Source organism: Vombatus ursinus, unplaced genomic scaffold (assembly GCF_900497805.2).
Source record: "Vombatus ursinus unplaced genomic scaffold, bare-nosed wombat genome assembly UNPS02014822.1, whole genome shotgun sequence".
NCBI lineage: Eukaryota > Metazoa > Chordata > Mammalia > Diprotodontia > Vombatidae > Vombatus > Vombatus ursinus.
Window position 1 is genome coordinate 208,445 of NW_020954600.1, and position 15,947 is coordinate 224,391.

Sequence of the window (15,947 nt, forward strand, 5' to 3'; positions counted from 1 at the left end):
AGGAAGGGAGGAAGGGAGGAAGGGAGGAAGGGAGGAAGGGAGGAAGGAAGGAAGGAAGGAAGAAAGGAAGGGAAGGAAGGAAAGGAAGGAAACAAGCATTTATTAAGTGCCTACTATGTGCCAGGCACTATACTAAATGCTTTGCAAATACTATCTCATCTGATCCTCACAACAGCCCTGGGAGGTAGGTGCTATTATTTATTATCCTTGCTTTACAGTTGAAAAAACTGAAGCAGACAGAAGTTAAATGACTTGCCCAGGGTCACACAACTACCAGTTAAATGTCTGAGGCAGGATTTGAACTCTGGCCTTCCTGACTCCAGGCCCAGTGCTCTATCCACAGCACCACATAGCTGCCTCCAATAAAACTAAATTTTTTAAAAGGAGTATATGTTTGACAGCTTTGTAGAGGCTGAATTAGAGACCCTGTTGGACACAGGGAGACACATCCACATAATTATAGATACGAATGTATAAAGTTAATTATTACAAAAGATTAAACAACATTTATAAATGCATTTCTTGTGGCTGTGTGATCTTGGGAAAGCTACTTCCCTCCTCTGTAAAATAAGGAAGACCCAGGTGGTGACACACACCTATAATCCCATTTACCAAGAAGGCTTCAGCTGACAGAGCTCTTGAGCTTGGGGCTGCTAAGCCAGCCACATGGCATTAAGTCTAACATCAATATGGTGAGCCCTGGTCTCAAACAAATCAGGTCAAAGTTCCCGTACCAATCAGAGTGGGATTAAGCCCTTTGAGTGGCCCTATACTTCCAGCCTGGGAGAGATGGGAAGAACCCATCTTTTAAAAAATTAAAAATAAAAGAAATAAAAATAAAATTAGTGAATTCAACTGTATTACCTCTCAGTTCCTTCCAAGTCTAATATTTTTGTTCTATGTTCCCTTCCAATTTTGACATTCTAGGTTCTAAGGTCATAGAATAACAATCTCAGGGTTTGAAGGGGCCTCGGAGACCATTTCTAATCCAATTCATATCTGAAAAACAAAAATTCTTTCTGCAACTTACCTAACCAGTCTTCCCCTGAAAAGATTAAATAAGAGGGAACCCCCTACCTCCCAGCACAATCCTTTCCAGTTCTAACATCTAGGCAACTCAGGTCCCTTCTGGGATTCTTTGAACTATTCACTAGACATTTTTAAAAACACTGATGATTAATTAATTTGACACATGGTTTTTGTCCCTGAGTATAATTAGCCCAACAGGTTTAAATCACTTAGGTTGGACAGGAATGTCCTACCTGTTTTTCATGATCCTTACCAAGACCTTTCAAAGGGAATCTTCGGGGTCATGCCAGCAACATAAAGTGTGCTTCAAAAGTCTTAGCGCAGTATTGACAGCTTAAAACTCTGCTAAGACTTCAGGAATTCTATGCATTTGTGAATAAGATTAAATTAGGATGAAACATTCACCATCCAAGAAAAGACATTATTATTGTCCACTTAACTGCTTTTGTCAAGGGTACCCAGGCTCACAATCTCTATCATCCCCTCTTTCATCCTCCATAGTCAATCAGTGGTCAAGTCTTGCCCATTTCTCCCCACACATCTCATTTCCATCACTATTTACAGCCACCCCCTTCATTCAAGCCTTAATCACATTTTACCTGAAATGGCCCTAAGCTTCATTCGAGCCTCTTCCACCTTCCAATTCAACTCTCACAACTGCCAAATTGATACTCTTTTTTTATTGTCTTATTTTTTCAATTTGTAACTAACCAGTTTGCTTTCTTGCTCTCCCACTTCCTCTATCCCTCCTCCAAAAAAAGAAAACCAAAGCCCTTCTAACAAATACAAGTAGTCAAGCAAAAACAGATTCCCACATTGGGCATGTCCAAGAAATATACGTGTCTCGATTGTACTCCCTGTCAGGAGGTGGGAAGCATCACGAGTCTTCTGGATCTGTGGATGGTGATTGCATTGATCAAGGTCAACATTGGCCAAACTGATGTTCCTAAAGCACAGATATGATCATGTCATTCCTCTGTTCAAGACACTTTAGTGGCTCCCTGTTACCTCCAAAATAAAACATGAACTCCTTTCTTTAGCATTTCAATTGCTTCCTAATGCTTACTGTGTGACCTTGGGCAAGTCACTAGCCTTTCTGAGTTTCAGTTTCCTCATCTACCTCTAGAGCTATGATCTCATAGTCTGGTCCCAAGTTCTCTCTCCAGACTTTCTTCACATTTCTCCCCACCCCCCTCCCCTCCACCACCCATCATGCCTTCTTTGATACAAACTGATCTACTTACTATGGTCCACATGCGATAAGCCACCTCCCAATTTTGCCTAGGCTGGAAAGCTCTTCCTTCTTCCCTCCACCCCTTAGCCACTCTCCTCCAAGAGGCCTCTCCTGGTTCCCCTTTCTGTTAGTACTTCCCCACCATAACCAGCCTGAAATAATGTCTAGTTTATATTTGCTTATCTACATGCATGGCATTTTCCATTGGAACATAGGCAACTTAGAAGAAAGGACTGTTCCTCCTTACCATCCCAATACTTTGGGTAGTGCCTGGCACATAGTAGGTGCTTAATAAATATTTATTAAATTGAATCAAAGAATAGTGGGCAGAAGGCAAGAGAGAAAATCCTGGAGTAATTCTAAACATAAACTGAGCCCCCAGATCCATCCATGTACGAAGCCATATCATGGGTTAGAGTTAGAGCTAACCACACCCCAGATGACAACTGATCTGCATTCACGTAGCCAACAGGGAAACTAAGGCCCAGAACAGTAAAGCCCTTGCCCAAGAGCTAAGGACCAACGACTAAGCTGAGGAGCCAGGAGTTGAACCTTCTGACCCAACCTTGGTATTCTCTCCTCTACATCACACTGGGCTAATCAGCCAATGAAGTTTTGAGAAGGGGAAAGTAAACTGTCCTGGATTTGAACCCTGGCTCTGACAGTCAGAGCTGTGTGACCACGGGCGAATCACTTCACCTCTCAGTTTCCCTATCTGCAAAATCGGAATGATAGGACTTGTACTACCTAGCCCACAAGGGCATTGAGAGAAAAGTCTTTTGTACCAGAGCATGATAATTTAAAAAAAAAAAAATGTGAGCCACACCATGTAACAGGTGTACTGGAAAGGACAGCTTTCATTAATTCATTCAACAAGTATTTATTATTCAATAAGTATTTAAGCACCTCCTATGCACCCAGCACAGTCTGAGGGCCTGGGCATCCAGGGACAAAAACAAACAGCCCCTACCTTCAAAAAGCTTACATGAAGAGGAGAGAGATGGAGAGGGGGGAGAGTGGGGGAGGGGAGGAAAGAGGGGGCAAAGAGAGGGGAGGAAAGGGAAGAGGAGGGAAGAAGCGGGGAGGGAAGGAGAGAGAACACCACTTGGAGTCAGGAAAACCCAGGTTCAACTACATCAAATTACTTGCCTTCTCAATAAGGGGGGAGGGGAGGTAGAGAATTTGGAACTCAAAAAAATTTTTTTAATGAATGTTAAAAATTGTTTTTAACATATAATGGGGGAATAAAATATTTTTTTAAAAAAATCTGGGTTCAAGCCCTGCCCCTAATACGTATTAGCTTTGTCAACATCTCAGTCAGCATCTCATATTGCAGTAACCTCTCAGTGGCCCCAAGCAACTCTCCGAGATTAAAAATTAGACTGAGAATTTGCAAATTGGCAAGAATCTCCTCAAGGTTTCCTACAGAACAAAATGACAGATCTGGACTGTTTTTGCTATTATATTATGAGATCTTTGTCCAATACTTAAGAGTCTATTATTCTGCGCAGAAAGAAAGCATCCCTTAAAGAATCTAGAGAAGCATGGGAAAGTTATTGAAACTGTTGCAAAGGGAAGTAAGTAGCAGAAGGAAGACAATACAGAACACTACAAATGGGAAGACCAACAACAAAAATGAATGCATTGTCATCATAATGACCAATTTTAGTCTGTGAAGAGATGAGAAAATGGACTTCCTCCATTTCTTTGCAAAGTAAGGAGACTATGGATGGGAACCACTGCATATACCATCAGACTCAGCTGATGTGCTGCTTAGTTTTGCCGGACTTTTTCCCTCTTATTCTTTGGAGTACGGATAGCTCTCTGGATAGGGAAAAGGGGGAGGGAGAGATTTGAAAATCAAAATAATATACAAACTAAAAGATATCGGTAAAAATTATTTTCCCGTTCTAAAATACAGGAAGCACACCTGTCTTCCTTTTCTCTCCTCACACACAAACCAAATCACTTGAGCAACTCCCTGTCAGACTCTGGCAAGTCCTTTCCTCCCACTGCCTCAGTTTTTCATCTGTAAAACAGGAACAACATGGTCCTCTTTGAGAGAGGCAACATGAGGAAAAATTCTCCTAGCACAATGATATCCAATGTTCAAAATGCATGAAATGCCAAGATAAACGCTACTATAGAAACGGATGAGAAAAATGGGCAAGGCCTCTCTCTCAGCCTCCTGTTTCCAACAACTAAAACCAAGACTTCTTTATCTTTTCCTTTTTTAAAGTTTCAACTTTAGGTCCTAAAATAACTACTCTCGGCCCTCCATAGAAAAAATGTAAGACAAAACATTAGACATAGTTATGAGGGGAGTGGGAATGCTCTGGGACTAACACCTTGAAGGGCACCAGTGAAAGACCCTTAAAAGGGCCCTGGCCTGACCCTCTGTCTTCCCTTCCTGTACCCTAAGCAGTACCCTGAGCTTAGGGCATCAGGAGAACAATACAGCATTACTATTTATTCTATTCTTATAGGATCATACATACAGATAGGAAGGCCATCTGCTCCAACCTCTTTGTTTTACAGATGAGGAAATTGAGGCCCCCCCCTCCCTCCCCCAGTGTAAAATGACCTGTCCAAGATCCCTTAGGCAAGCAAGGAGCAAAGGAAGGCTTCCAGGCCATCTCTTCTGATTCCAGACCCTGGGCTCTTTCTACACTTCCCACCAATATCTCAAACCAGGGATATGAATTTTTAACTGGGAGCCCATGGATAGTTTTCAGAAGGTCTGTGAATTTGGATGGCATCTTTACTTTCACTAGTATGTAATTGAAATTTAGTATATCCTTCAATTATTTAAAAACCTGATTCTGAGAAGGGGTCCATAGACTTCACCAAACAGACAGTTAGAGGGGTCTATGACACTCACAGAAATATTACTAAGTCCAGGACTTCATTCGGCTCAGGAGGTCCCAAAATGGAAGGACTTCATTCTAAACACCTCTGGGCAGCATGCTCTGGTGCTCACTATTGACAATAAGGATTATTGGTATGACTAATGAAAATAAAATATTGTTTGCCTCCTCTCAGAAAACAGCCAGGTACAGCTTCCCTCTAGAAGGGAGGAGGAAAAGTGGAACTGAAAATTATTTGCATTGTTAAAATTAGACATTTTTTTTGTGGGAGCCAATTCTGTTTAGCTTTGAGAATTTTTTTTTCTAATTTACTCTCTCTCCCCCCCAACCAAGCCCTGAAATTTACATGGCATGGAAATTCTTTGACAATGGGAAGGGTGTAGCTGTCACTAATGAGGAAGTACATAACAGATTTCCTATCTCAGCAGTTTGGGTCCGGAGCAGAGCTAGAGGGGCAAGAGAGAGATGTTTAGAAATTTGGATGCAGGCCACACTTGGGAGGAGGGGAAGGGAGACAGAGAAAAGGGTCCCCAGTCTTCCTGGAACACCAAACCCAGTTGCTTAGAAGACCAAGTTTTTATTTAGGAACCCTCTCTGACCCCTTCCCTTCCATCCCTTAATTGTACTTTGGAAATAAGAATAAATAAATAATATATATAATAAATAAATAAGAACAAAACTGTTGTAAAACTATTCATAAGTACCAGACATTGGAGGAAATGAGCTGTTAAAGGCCTGGTTCCAAAGATCTGGGTTCAAAGCTTAATTCTGTTGCTTAATAGCTGAACAACCTTGGACAAGAGACGCCCTCCTCTTACTATCTGAGTAACCTTTGGCAAGTCATGACCCCAGCTCTGGGTCTCAGTTTCTTCCTCTAGAAAAAATGAGGGCGGCTGTAAGGAGGAAATGGTCTCTAAGGGTTTTTCTGGCTTTGGAGATCTATACTTTCTAATCATAATGACTTACATTTCTAAAGCCAGCATATCAAAGTGCCACCCTTTTATCAGCTCACTGGATAGCCTACTGATTCTTCTTATTCTAAAACTCAAAATTGCAGAATCCCAGAACTTCAGAGTCAAAAAGGCTGGCTAATCCAACGCTCAAGTCAACAAAAGTGGATAGAGCACTGACTTCTCATTCATCTACGGTGTTTAAGCCCTGCCTTGGGCCTGTATCCATATAGCGCCTTGGAATTCAGGTTAGGGCTAGACATTTACTGTAGGTGTGACCCTAGGGGAGTCATTTAACCTCTCAATGCCCCAAGTAATGTTGTAAGACTAGGTTCTGTGGGGCAGTGGAGGGGGCTGGGGGGGGGGGGGGACTAGGAGGACTGAATGAATATTTATTGAGCCCTGATGGTGTCTAAAACAGTACTTGACTCACAAGAAGCCAAGGCCACACCTCAGAGTTACAATTCAACAACAAAATTAAGTGCCCCTCTAAGTGGATGGCCAAAGGTGGTACAGCTTAGTGGGCATTGGAATCAGGAATTCAATTCAACAACGGCTGCCAGGTGGCCGCCTTGGTACTAGACAAGGAGGATACACAAATAAAACTGAAACAATCCCTGACCTCGAGAGGCTCACTTTCTACTGGGGAAACAACACGTACGTAACCAAGGAAATGTAGAATGACTACAAATTTGGGGGCCTGAGAAGGAAAAGCCTTAGGTCATCAGATCACAGATGCAGAGCTGGAACGGACCTGGGAGGTTAGTTCAATCCCTCATTTTACAGCTGAAAGCCAAGAAAGTTAACTAACTCCGCTGAGGTCTCACAAGCAATATAAGTATTGCTGGTGGGATTTAAACTCAAGTCTGCAGACTCCAGAGACGGTGCTCTTTCCACAGTATCAAGACCTGGATTCAAGTCCTAACACCCAGGGCGAGTCATTTTCCCTCTCTCCTCCAGGCAACCTACAAGCAAGCTGCCAATCTCCATGGTGGAGAGAATTTCCACGCTGGGAGGCCACCTTACCAATGGAGTCACACATCTGAACAAAAAATATTCTCAGCCCTGAGGGGCTACAAAGAATGTGGGGGATGGGGTACATATATATATACATATATATACATATATATGTATAAAAACAGTAACAGTCCCTACCCTCAAGGAGCTTTTTTCGTACTAGAAATAGCAATAGCTCACATTTCATGTAGTAGTTTGCAAAGTGCTTTACATGTATCATCACTTCTAATTATGACAAAAGTTGCTTTACTCAATCTTACTTTTCTTCTCATAAGAGAAGCACAAAGGAAAAATGTCACCCACCCTGCAGCTCTCACCACTCAACAGTGGGCAATTCAAAATCACTCCTCTTCAACAAAAAGAGAGACCTCGTAAGGAACCACCAAAAATAATACTGATGACCTCAGGCCTAAACTCAAAATCCTGGGCAAAATCCCCAACAACAACCACCACCACCACCACGACAACAACCCCAACATCCAGGAGCTAGCCACCGCCCCCACCCACCCACCCACCCAAGCTAACCAACGTGACTCACCATGGAGCCAGGGCTCTCCAGCACCATGAGCAAGGGAGTATTTTGGTTACTGCCTGTTTTGCAAAGAGGGGAGCTATACCTCTGGAAGGAGGCTAAAATTCACATCCTAACCATAAACCAATTTGCTATGTTTTCTTAAACTATCTGCAAACAAAACAAACTCCTTTGGCTTTTTTCCCCCTTGTTTTGAAAAAAAAAAATCAATTTTTTTTTTTAATGGAAATTTAACCGGAAGTTTCAGAGAGCTCAGTCAAAACATTTCTAATCTTCTGGATGGCCAAGGTAATTGGGTTTGGGAATTAGCCCATGCTAAATTCGTGACAAATACAACCCAGCATTCCGCTCACCCAGGAAACAGACAAGGAAAGAAAAGATGCATGATAAGACACAAGAGAGAGAAACAAACTCTTGCTCACCCAGCCTCTCTCTAAAGTTTTAGCACAATGAATGATTGCCCAGAGAAATCTTTAGGGCTGCAGTGCATCAAAGTGACAGGGTGCACGATTCAATGTATTAAACTACCTACTATGTGCCGGGCAATGAGATAATGCTGGAGTAGGGGAGAGGGAGAATAGTACAAAATGCTTGCATTCTTCTGAGGGGAAGTTTACAATCTAATGCCCATAACAAATGGAAATTACCAAGGATGAGCAGAAAAAATGAGGGGGCAGGAGAAGAAGGGGGGAAGTGCATGAAGTAGCACTGAATTTGGAATCAGAGGACCAGGGTTCAAATCCCGATGCTGCCACTCACACCTGAATAACCTTGGGCAAATCATTTTCCCTCCCAGGGCCTGCTTTCTTATCTGTAAAATGAGGGGCTTGGACTACTCAGTATTTCAGATCCCTTTGGGTTCTAATTATATTACCCTATGATCTGTAAGTCAGTGAGGTTGGACTGGGTAGTCCAATGGAAAGAAAGATTCTTTGAACCCAAGTTCAAATTCTAACTGCCATTTTTCACCCGGGCAGACTCTCTTAGAGTCTGCATTTCCTCATCTGCAAAACTATGACGTCAAACTGGGTAACCCCTAAAGCAGGGGTGGAGAACCTGCCCTGAGGTCATCTGAGGTCAGTTCCTATCTACAATTCTAAGAAATGCAAAAAGAGAACAACAGAACTAGGAGGACATTGGCTATAGAGATTTCAAAGATGCAAAAACATTAGGAGGTAATATGACATTACAGTTGGAGAGTCAGAATCAGGTAAACCTGGGTTCCAATCCTGCCTCTGACTCATAATGGTTGTACATCCTCTTTGGACTCTAGGCTCTTCTCCAATTCTGTAAATCGCAGAGAAGGAACTGGTCTACCCTGGTTGAAAGAGCTTTCTCACCTGGTAGCTCCCTATACCAGTAAAATCACAGGTCCAGTCTCAATCCCTTAAAAAAAAAAAAAAATCACACATTTACATACACGTGAATGTACAATCATAAGACCTTCCAGGAGTTAAAAAGCAAGATATTGATAAATCGTCACTGATCCTTTTATGTTTAAAGGTACTTTTGAATATAAAATTAAGCGCAAAATAAGACAAGAGGAGTTACCCATCTTTGTAGGAGGGAGTTTCCCAGAGTTTCCACCCTGGGAGATGGAGGGGAGAGGGATATGTCTGGCCCAGCTAAATTTTCTCAAAGGCTGGGAAGGAAGGATGAAAAAAAAAAGTAAGCTTTGACACGTTGCGGAAGGCCTTATACATGAAACCAGAGCAAAAAGGGACAAAAATGTTCAGGGAATGGGTGGAGTCTGAGCCATGCTAACCAGAAAAGTCCCCATGTTGGAATTATCTCTGACCATCTTTCCTGCCTCCAAGAAGGAAAATGAGATGCTAGGTTTTCACATGGCTTTTCTGGGCCTACTGCACACTGACCCCACTGCCCTCTGCCCACTGGGCAAACAGAACCATACTCACCCCAGGAAATTTCACTAGTTACGCCAAACAATCACCAGCCACGCCAAACAATCACCAGCCACTGATATGCTGAGGTGCAAAGTCTAAGCATCCTAAACAGAAGCCTTCTGGGGAATAGTCGGAGGAGATTTTTCCTGGTAACCTAGGTAGCCCTCTTTCCTGGTACATTTCAATTATTCAATTTGCAAAAATAATCTTCGTGAAACATAGGCATTTAATAAACAACAGCTGATGTGATGTAAAAGGGTCAGGCAGAAAAGTGGCACTTACAAATGAAAAATGCTCAAGATTTTGTTTTTTAAAAATCTGAATTTAAGGAATTTTTAAGTCTTATCTTTTTAATTTCCAATGTAATAATCAGCCTAGCATAAAAGTAGAGGAGCCTGAAGTCAGGATGACCTGAAAGAGAGTGGGATACATTGGAAAGGTCTCTGAAATCAGAGGACCTGAGATCAAATCCCTGCCTCTCCAACCTTCAGCAAGTGATTTATCCTCACTGGACCTCAGTCTTCTCCTCTGTAAAATGGGGGGAGGCAGAGAAGGGGGAGGACTAGATGGAAGTTCCTTCCAGGTTTTGATCTATGATCCCCTGACATGTACTGGCTGGCTGTGTGACCCTGGGCAAGTCATTAAACCTCATAAGAAACCAGTGAAGACTTACACATAATAGGAGAGTTGTCTACCTTTACTGGGGGGGGAGGGTGTCTCCCACAGTTACCATACAAGAGTTCCCCAAACTGATGGAAATTATAGGTCTCAGGTTTTTTTTTTTAATAGAATTTATAATTGTATCATTTAATCCATCCTCTTCCTACAAATGAGGGAACTGAGGCCCTGACAGGCTTTACAGCATGACATGCCCAAGGTCATACAAGAAGTAAGCAGCAGAGGCCAGGCCCAAAGATTCCAAAGCTGGAACTCCTTCTGCTGCTGCTCCTTCTTATTATCAATGAATGGGAAATTTCTAAAGAAGGCACCTACACACTGGATTTGGAGTCAAAGAAACTGAATTCAAATCTTATCTCTCGTAATTACTACCTTTGTAAACAATCCCGCTAAGATAGAACATTGAATTCAGAGCCAGGAAGACAGGTTTGAATCCTTCTACTGCCACCTGGGTGACCACATTACTTTACTCCTCCTAAACCTCAGTTTCTTCATCTGTAAAAGAGACAGCTAAGTGGCCCAGTGGATAGAGTGCTGGGCCTAAAGTCAGGAAGACTCATCTTAATTAGTTCAAATTTGGCCCCAGATACTTAACTAGCTATGTGACCCTGGGCGAGTCATTTAGCCCAGTTTGCCTCCCAAATGAACTAGAGAAGGAAATGGCAAACTACTCCAGGATCTCTGCCAAAAAAACCCCTATTGGAGTCACGAAGAATTGAACTTAACTGGACAACAATGCAAGGGAGATAATAGCACCTACCTCATAGTTATTGTGAAGATCAGATAAGATAATACATACAAAGCACTTAAAAACTTTATGACTCTCAACTCTGATTATCATAACTACTTACTTGGGAAAGTCCTCTCCTCTCTCTGGGCCTCAGTTCCTTCAGCTGTAAAACGGGACTATTGAACTAGATGACTTATGAGGCCTCTCCAAAGTCTGAACCTATGATCATATGATGAACTAAAAATAAGGAAATGACTGATCATCAGGTGGCAATAATATGTAATGTCAAGCAAGGAAGACCAGGGCAAGAAAAGAAGTTTACCCAAGAGACTGAACTCATTGAATCAAAACAAGGCTCAGCAGTCCAGGCAGCTGCGGTGGAAAAAATCTCCACAGGTGCCTCTGTCTTGCTTCTCTCCCTGCTAAGAGTTTAATCAATGCTCACTGAAATGAGATGGATGCTTTCCTTCTCTCCAGACTCATCTCCTCTAATCTGTCAAACCCCCAGGAGAAGCAGATCCTCCAGCCAACCCAATCTTGAACATGACAATGGCTCCTCACAGCTAGAAACAGAACTACCAAGTGCCACCTTACTGCTACTGTTGTTCAGTCTTTTTCCAGTCATGCCAACTCATCGTGATGCTATTTGGAGCCTTCTTGGCAGAGATACTGGAGTGGTTTGTCATTTCCTTCTCTAGCTCATTTTGCAGATGAGGAAACTGAGGCAAACACGGTGAAGTGACTTGCCTGGGGTCACACAGCTAATAAGTATCTGAGGCTGGATTTGAACTCAGAAAGAGCAGTCCTCCTGAGGCCCAGCATTCTACCCATGGTGCCACCTAGCTAGCTGCCCTTAAGTGTCACCCACAACGCCTCAATTCGATAAACATTTATTAAGCCTCTACTATATTATAGGCACCAAGTATACAATTAAATAGTCCCTGACCTCAAGAAGTTTACATTTCAATGGATGGAGCATAGTATCATCATATAGCACCACCCCCCCATTAGCTTCACTCTCACTTGAGGTGGCAAGTTGGGTGGATGACTATTCCCCTCAGAGTTCCAAAAGGGTAAGCCAGAGGGGCTATAGTTTCCACCATTGAAACTCACAAGCCCCCATCCAGTGTGCTCCTCCATATCATTCAGCTGACATCAAGTACAACTGGATTGTAGATTACAGCTGGCCAGAACTTTAGAAGGTGAATCCAATCCCTTCATTTTGCAGATAAAGAAACTGAGGCTTGGAGTGGATAAGTGAGGTATTAACTGACAAACCAGGATTCAAACTCAGATCTTATGACTCCACTTGTACAGTGTTCTTTCCACTGGACCATGTAGATAATTTAATACAAAATTTATATAAGTAACTTCTGGGGAGCTTTCAGCAGGTTCTTAATAACCGAATAGTGAATTGATTTGAACTTTACTTGGTGGTAGCAGTGTTGAATGGGGAAAGGAAACTCTTATCAATCAAAAGGCATAATGAGATAATAAAAAGAGCTGTGGAATAAAGCACACGATGGCTTCTGGTCCCAATAATCTCCAGGAGGAGGGTTACTAGCAAGTGGAGTCAAGATAAGTCTGTTGGAGATGGCACTTGAGCTAAACTTTGAAAGAAGCTAAGGGTTCTATAAGAGGAGAACCCATTCCAGGACTACCTACAAGGCACAGCAGCCTGGGTGAAGGTAAACCTTCACAGAATAGCCAGCAATCCAGTTTGGCTGGCCCATAGATTGCAAGTTGGTCAGTAACACGAATTAAGTCTGAAAAGATAATCAGGAGTCAGACTTTGAAAGCCAAACAGAGGAGGCTGTCATTTATCCTAGAAGCAATGGAGAATCAGCAGGGCCTCTTGAACAAGGTGGTAACTTGGGCAGATCGATTTTGTAGTAATATCAGTTTGACAGCTTTGGGGAGGATGGAATTGGAAAGAAAGGGCAAAGGTGAGGGAGGGGCACGTGAAGAGAATGAGTGAAAGCTGGCCTTTCTTAGGGCTTTTTGTCCCTTCATTTGGAGACTTACAAGGTGTCCCAAAAACCAAATCTCTTCTAGGCCAATAAGTAGCTCACTGCTGGAACCTCGAGACTCATGTTTGACCTGATTGTAATGGTGGAGATATATAGACCAAGTGAGGTTTTTCCATCCACAAACTACAAAGAAAGCACCAACTTTCAATTGTTGGAAAGATTTCAGTCTCACTTCCAAATAGTTTGAATGAACAACACCTGTTTTTAGACCCAGTTAAATAGACTACTTGACCTTGGTTTCATTTCCCCTGCCTCAGTTCCCTCCCTTTCCACAGAAATGCCCCACCCCTCCTGAATTTCTGGCTCTTTTACAAGGATGCTGTAAAACGGAATTAGGTTTTGCAAAATTCCAGGCATGAACCTGATCCTAAGAGCAGCTAAAGAGTGGGTAAACAGATGAAATAGCAAGCTGAAAACACCCAAAGTACCCAAAGGAACCTTAGATATTGCCTCATCCTCCTTCAACAAGACCAGAGGGTCAGAGTCACTGGCCCAGTCTCAGCGGGAAAGGCAGGACTAGAAGTTATCTCGCTCCCTTCGTCCAGTGCTCTTTCCACTGCGTACAGTCTGTGTTGATTAGTAAGTTAATACCTCCATCCAACACCACCACGAAGTAAAGTTCAGTTCAATTCACTCCACTGAGTTATTAAGAGCCCGCTGTGCCCAGACTCCTACGCTGTCAATGAGGGAAAGCATAAGACAAGTTTTGATAAGAGTAGGTCTCATAGAATTTAGTCTGAGAGGATGTCACACAAATATTGAATTTAAGGGCTCACTTCAAGGTCTAATGAAGATATGGGAAAAGACTTTTGCTAAGACAAAATTTAGTATCGAAGATAAATGCATTTAGAAATGGTTATGAAGGAACTGTCGGAGTTAAGGCATCATTCTTACCCCACAGCTACTCTTTTTTCCAAGGCTGAGAACGTCTCAGATCCCCAGCTCACAAGGAGCGAGCCACTGAGAACACTTCTGTCTTAACAGGGTCAGCTGATTTTTTTTTTTTTAAGGCTCCATTCCTTCTAAACCTACTCGCTTCCTTCTGCGGGAAAGCAGTTAAATACAGTCCAAAAGACCATCCAGCCCCGGGGGAAGCCCAGCCAGGGGGAGGGTGACATGTCAATTACAGTGTCCAGGCTTCCTTGGGTGCACCCACCCACCCCCAGCAGTCACCTCCCTTAGCCTGTCACAAGCACCAACAGAAAAGCCGGACTAGCTCCAATCTCTGGGCAAACAGCAGCTACACACACATTAGAGAGACCACCACCACCACTGCAGGCAGCCAGATGGGATCAGTTTCAGGAAAATGATTAGAAGGGGAGCATTTATGTAGTGGGGGGCAGGGGAACGACGTCGTATCGGTCCTAAAAAAGAAAATACTCCAGGTCATCCCCCCCCCCAAAAAAATGAATGGCCTTTACAATAGAAACCTGTGGGATGCCTGCCCGAGCCCAACTCCTGGCCCAGCTGTCCCTGCGACCACCAGTCCAAGCCCCAATCCCGAGAGCCCACGTCAGCCCACCTATCACTCTCAGCAGCAGGATGCCAACCCCAGCCCCAATCACCTCCCTCCTTTCCTCCGCCCTCCCCTCACCCCTCTTGGGCCCCGCGCAGGTGGGCAGCCCGGTCTCCTCGGTCCCCACACTCAACCAGGCGGCCTCGGTGCGGAGCCTGGGAGGAAGCCCCCGGGCCGCCCCAGCTGGGGAGAAAAAGCCCCAGCGCGGCGCGCGGCCCTGGCCTGGGTGCCACCGAAATGCCGCAGGTGGGCCGCCCGAGCAGGTGCAGGTGGGACCCGCCTCCAGAAGGGGGTGGGGGCTGGGGACGTCGAAGCTCCCCGCCGGCCCCTCCCTCCCCCCCCCCCCCCAGCCGCCGCTGGCCCCGCCCCCCCCCCACTGGCCCCCAGCCCCAGGCTCACCTGGCCGAAGCCGAGCAGTAGCAGCCCCAGGCGCAGCAGGAGGCAGAGCCGAGGCTGCGCCCCAGCCCACCCGGGCTTCGGGCTCCGCGCGCCCCGGAACGAGCCCGGGAGCAGCGCGGCGCGCCGGGGCCCCGGAGCAGCAGCTTCAGCAGCAGCCTCGGCGCCCGGGGCAGCAGCCGGTGGCCGGGGCCGAGGCCGCCGCCGCCGCCGCCGCCTCCAGCTCCTCCGCCTCCTCTCCGCTCCGCCCGCCCCGGGCTTCCCCGGGGACATGGCAGCGGCGGCGGCCACCACCAAGCTGGGTCTGGGGCGGGCGAGAGCAGCCCCGCGTCCCTCGGCGGAGGCGGCGGCGGCGGCGGCCAGGAGGGCTTCCACGGGGCGGAGCGAGCGGCGCCCACCCCCCGAGCTGCAGCGGCGCGTCGGCGGAGGCGGCGGCGTCCAGGCTCGGGCGGCTCGGGCTCAGGCTGCCTGCTCCACGCGTCCTGCGGCTCCGGCTCCGGCTGCTCGGGTTCCGGCTCGGGCTCGGGCTCCGGTGGCTCCGGTGGCTCCGGCAGCTCCCGTGGCTCGGGCTCCCTGCAGCCGCAGCCGGGAGAAGCCAACCCCCTCCCTTCCCCCCTCCCCCTCTGAATATTCATCGCTTCCTCCCTCCCTCCCTCCCTCGGTCCGTCCCTCCCCCTCTCTCTCAGGGCTGGGCTCGCGCGCCGGCCTCCCCTCCCTTCTCCTCCCCTCTGGGATGGGGACCTACCCTAGCCTGCTGCTTCTGCTGCAGCAGCAGCCCCCGCCCCCACGGCCGCCGGAGGGTGGGGGGCAGCCGCGGGCCAGCCCTGCCGCCTCTCTCCTCTTTCCTCCCCTTGCGCCGGGGGAGGGAGCGCCCCCCCTTCTCCTCCCACTCCCACCCCAACAAAAGCCCTCCCACATTCCTGGAACTCCGCGGACCGAACTCTTGTCCCTGCGGTTTAACCGCTGGAAGACCGTGAGCTGGCCAAATTGTGGTCTGAGAGGTCCTCAACCTTACTGTTTCGGTTTGGTCTTTGTGACACCCCCCCCCCCCACACACACACCCG

The 15,947-nt window shown here is 45.9% G+C and overlaps 1 protein-coding gene across 2 annotated transcripts in view; it reads right to left on the reverse strand.

Moving 5' to 3' along the window:
• PTPRJ (protein tyrosine phosphatase, receptor type J) overlaps nt 1-15,676 on the reverse strand; it is a 177,038-nt gene extending 161,362 nt beyond the window's left edge. The window contains exon 1 of one of the 2 annotated variants that reach the window (XM_027837695.1): nt 15,629-15,676. Coding sequence is in view for 1 of the 2 variants with exons in the window: in XM_027837689.1 (XP_027693490.1) it covers nt 14,887-15,156 (270 nt within the window). In the remaining variant the exon portion in view is untranslated. Of the gene's footprint in view, nt 1-14,886; nt 15,157-15,628 lie in introns of those variants that run through there. The other variant, XM_027837689.1, reaches the window with a different exon arrangement.
• Between the last annotated feature and the right edge of the window lie 271 nt (nt 15,677-15,947).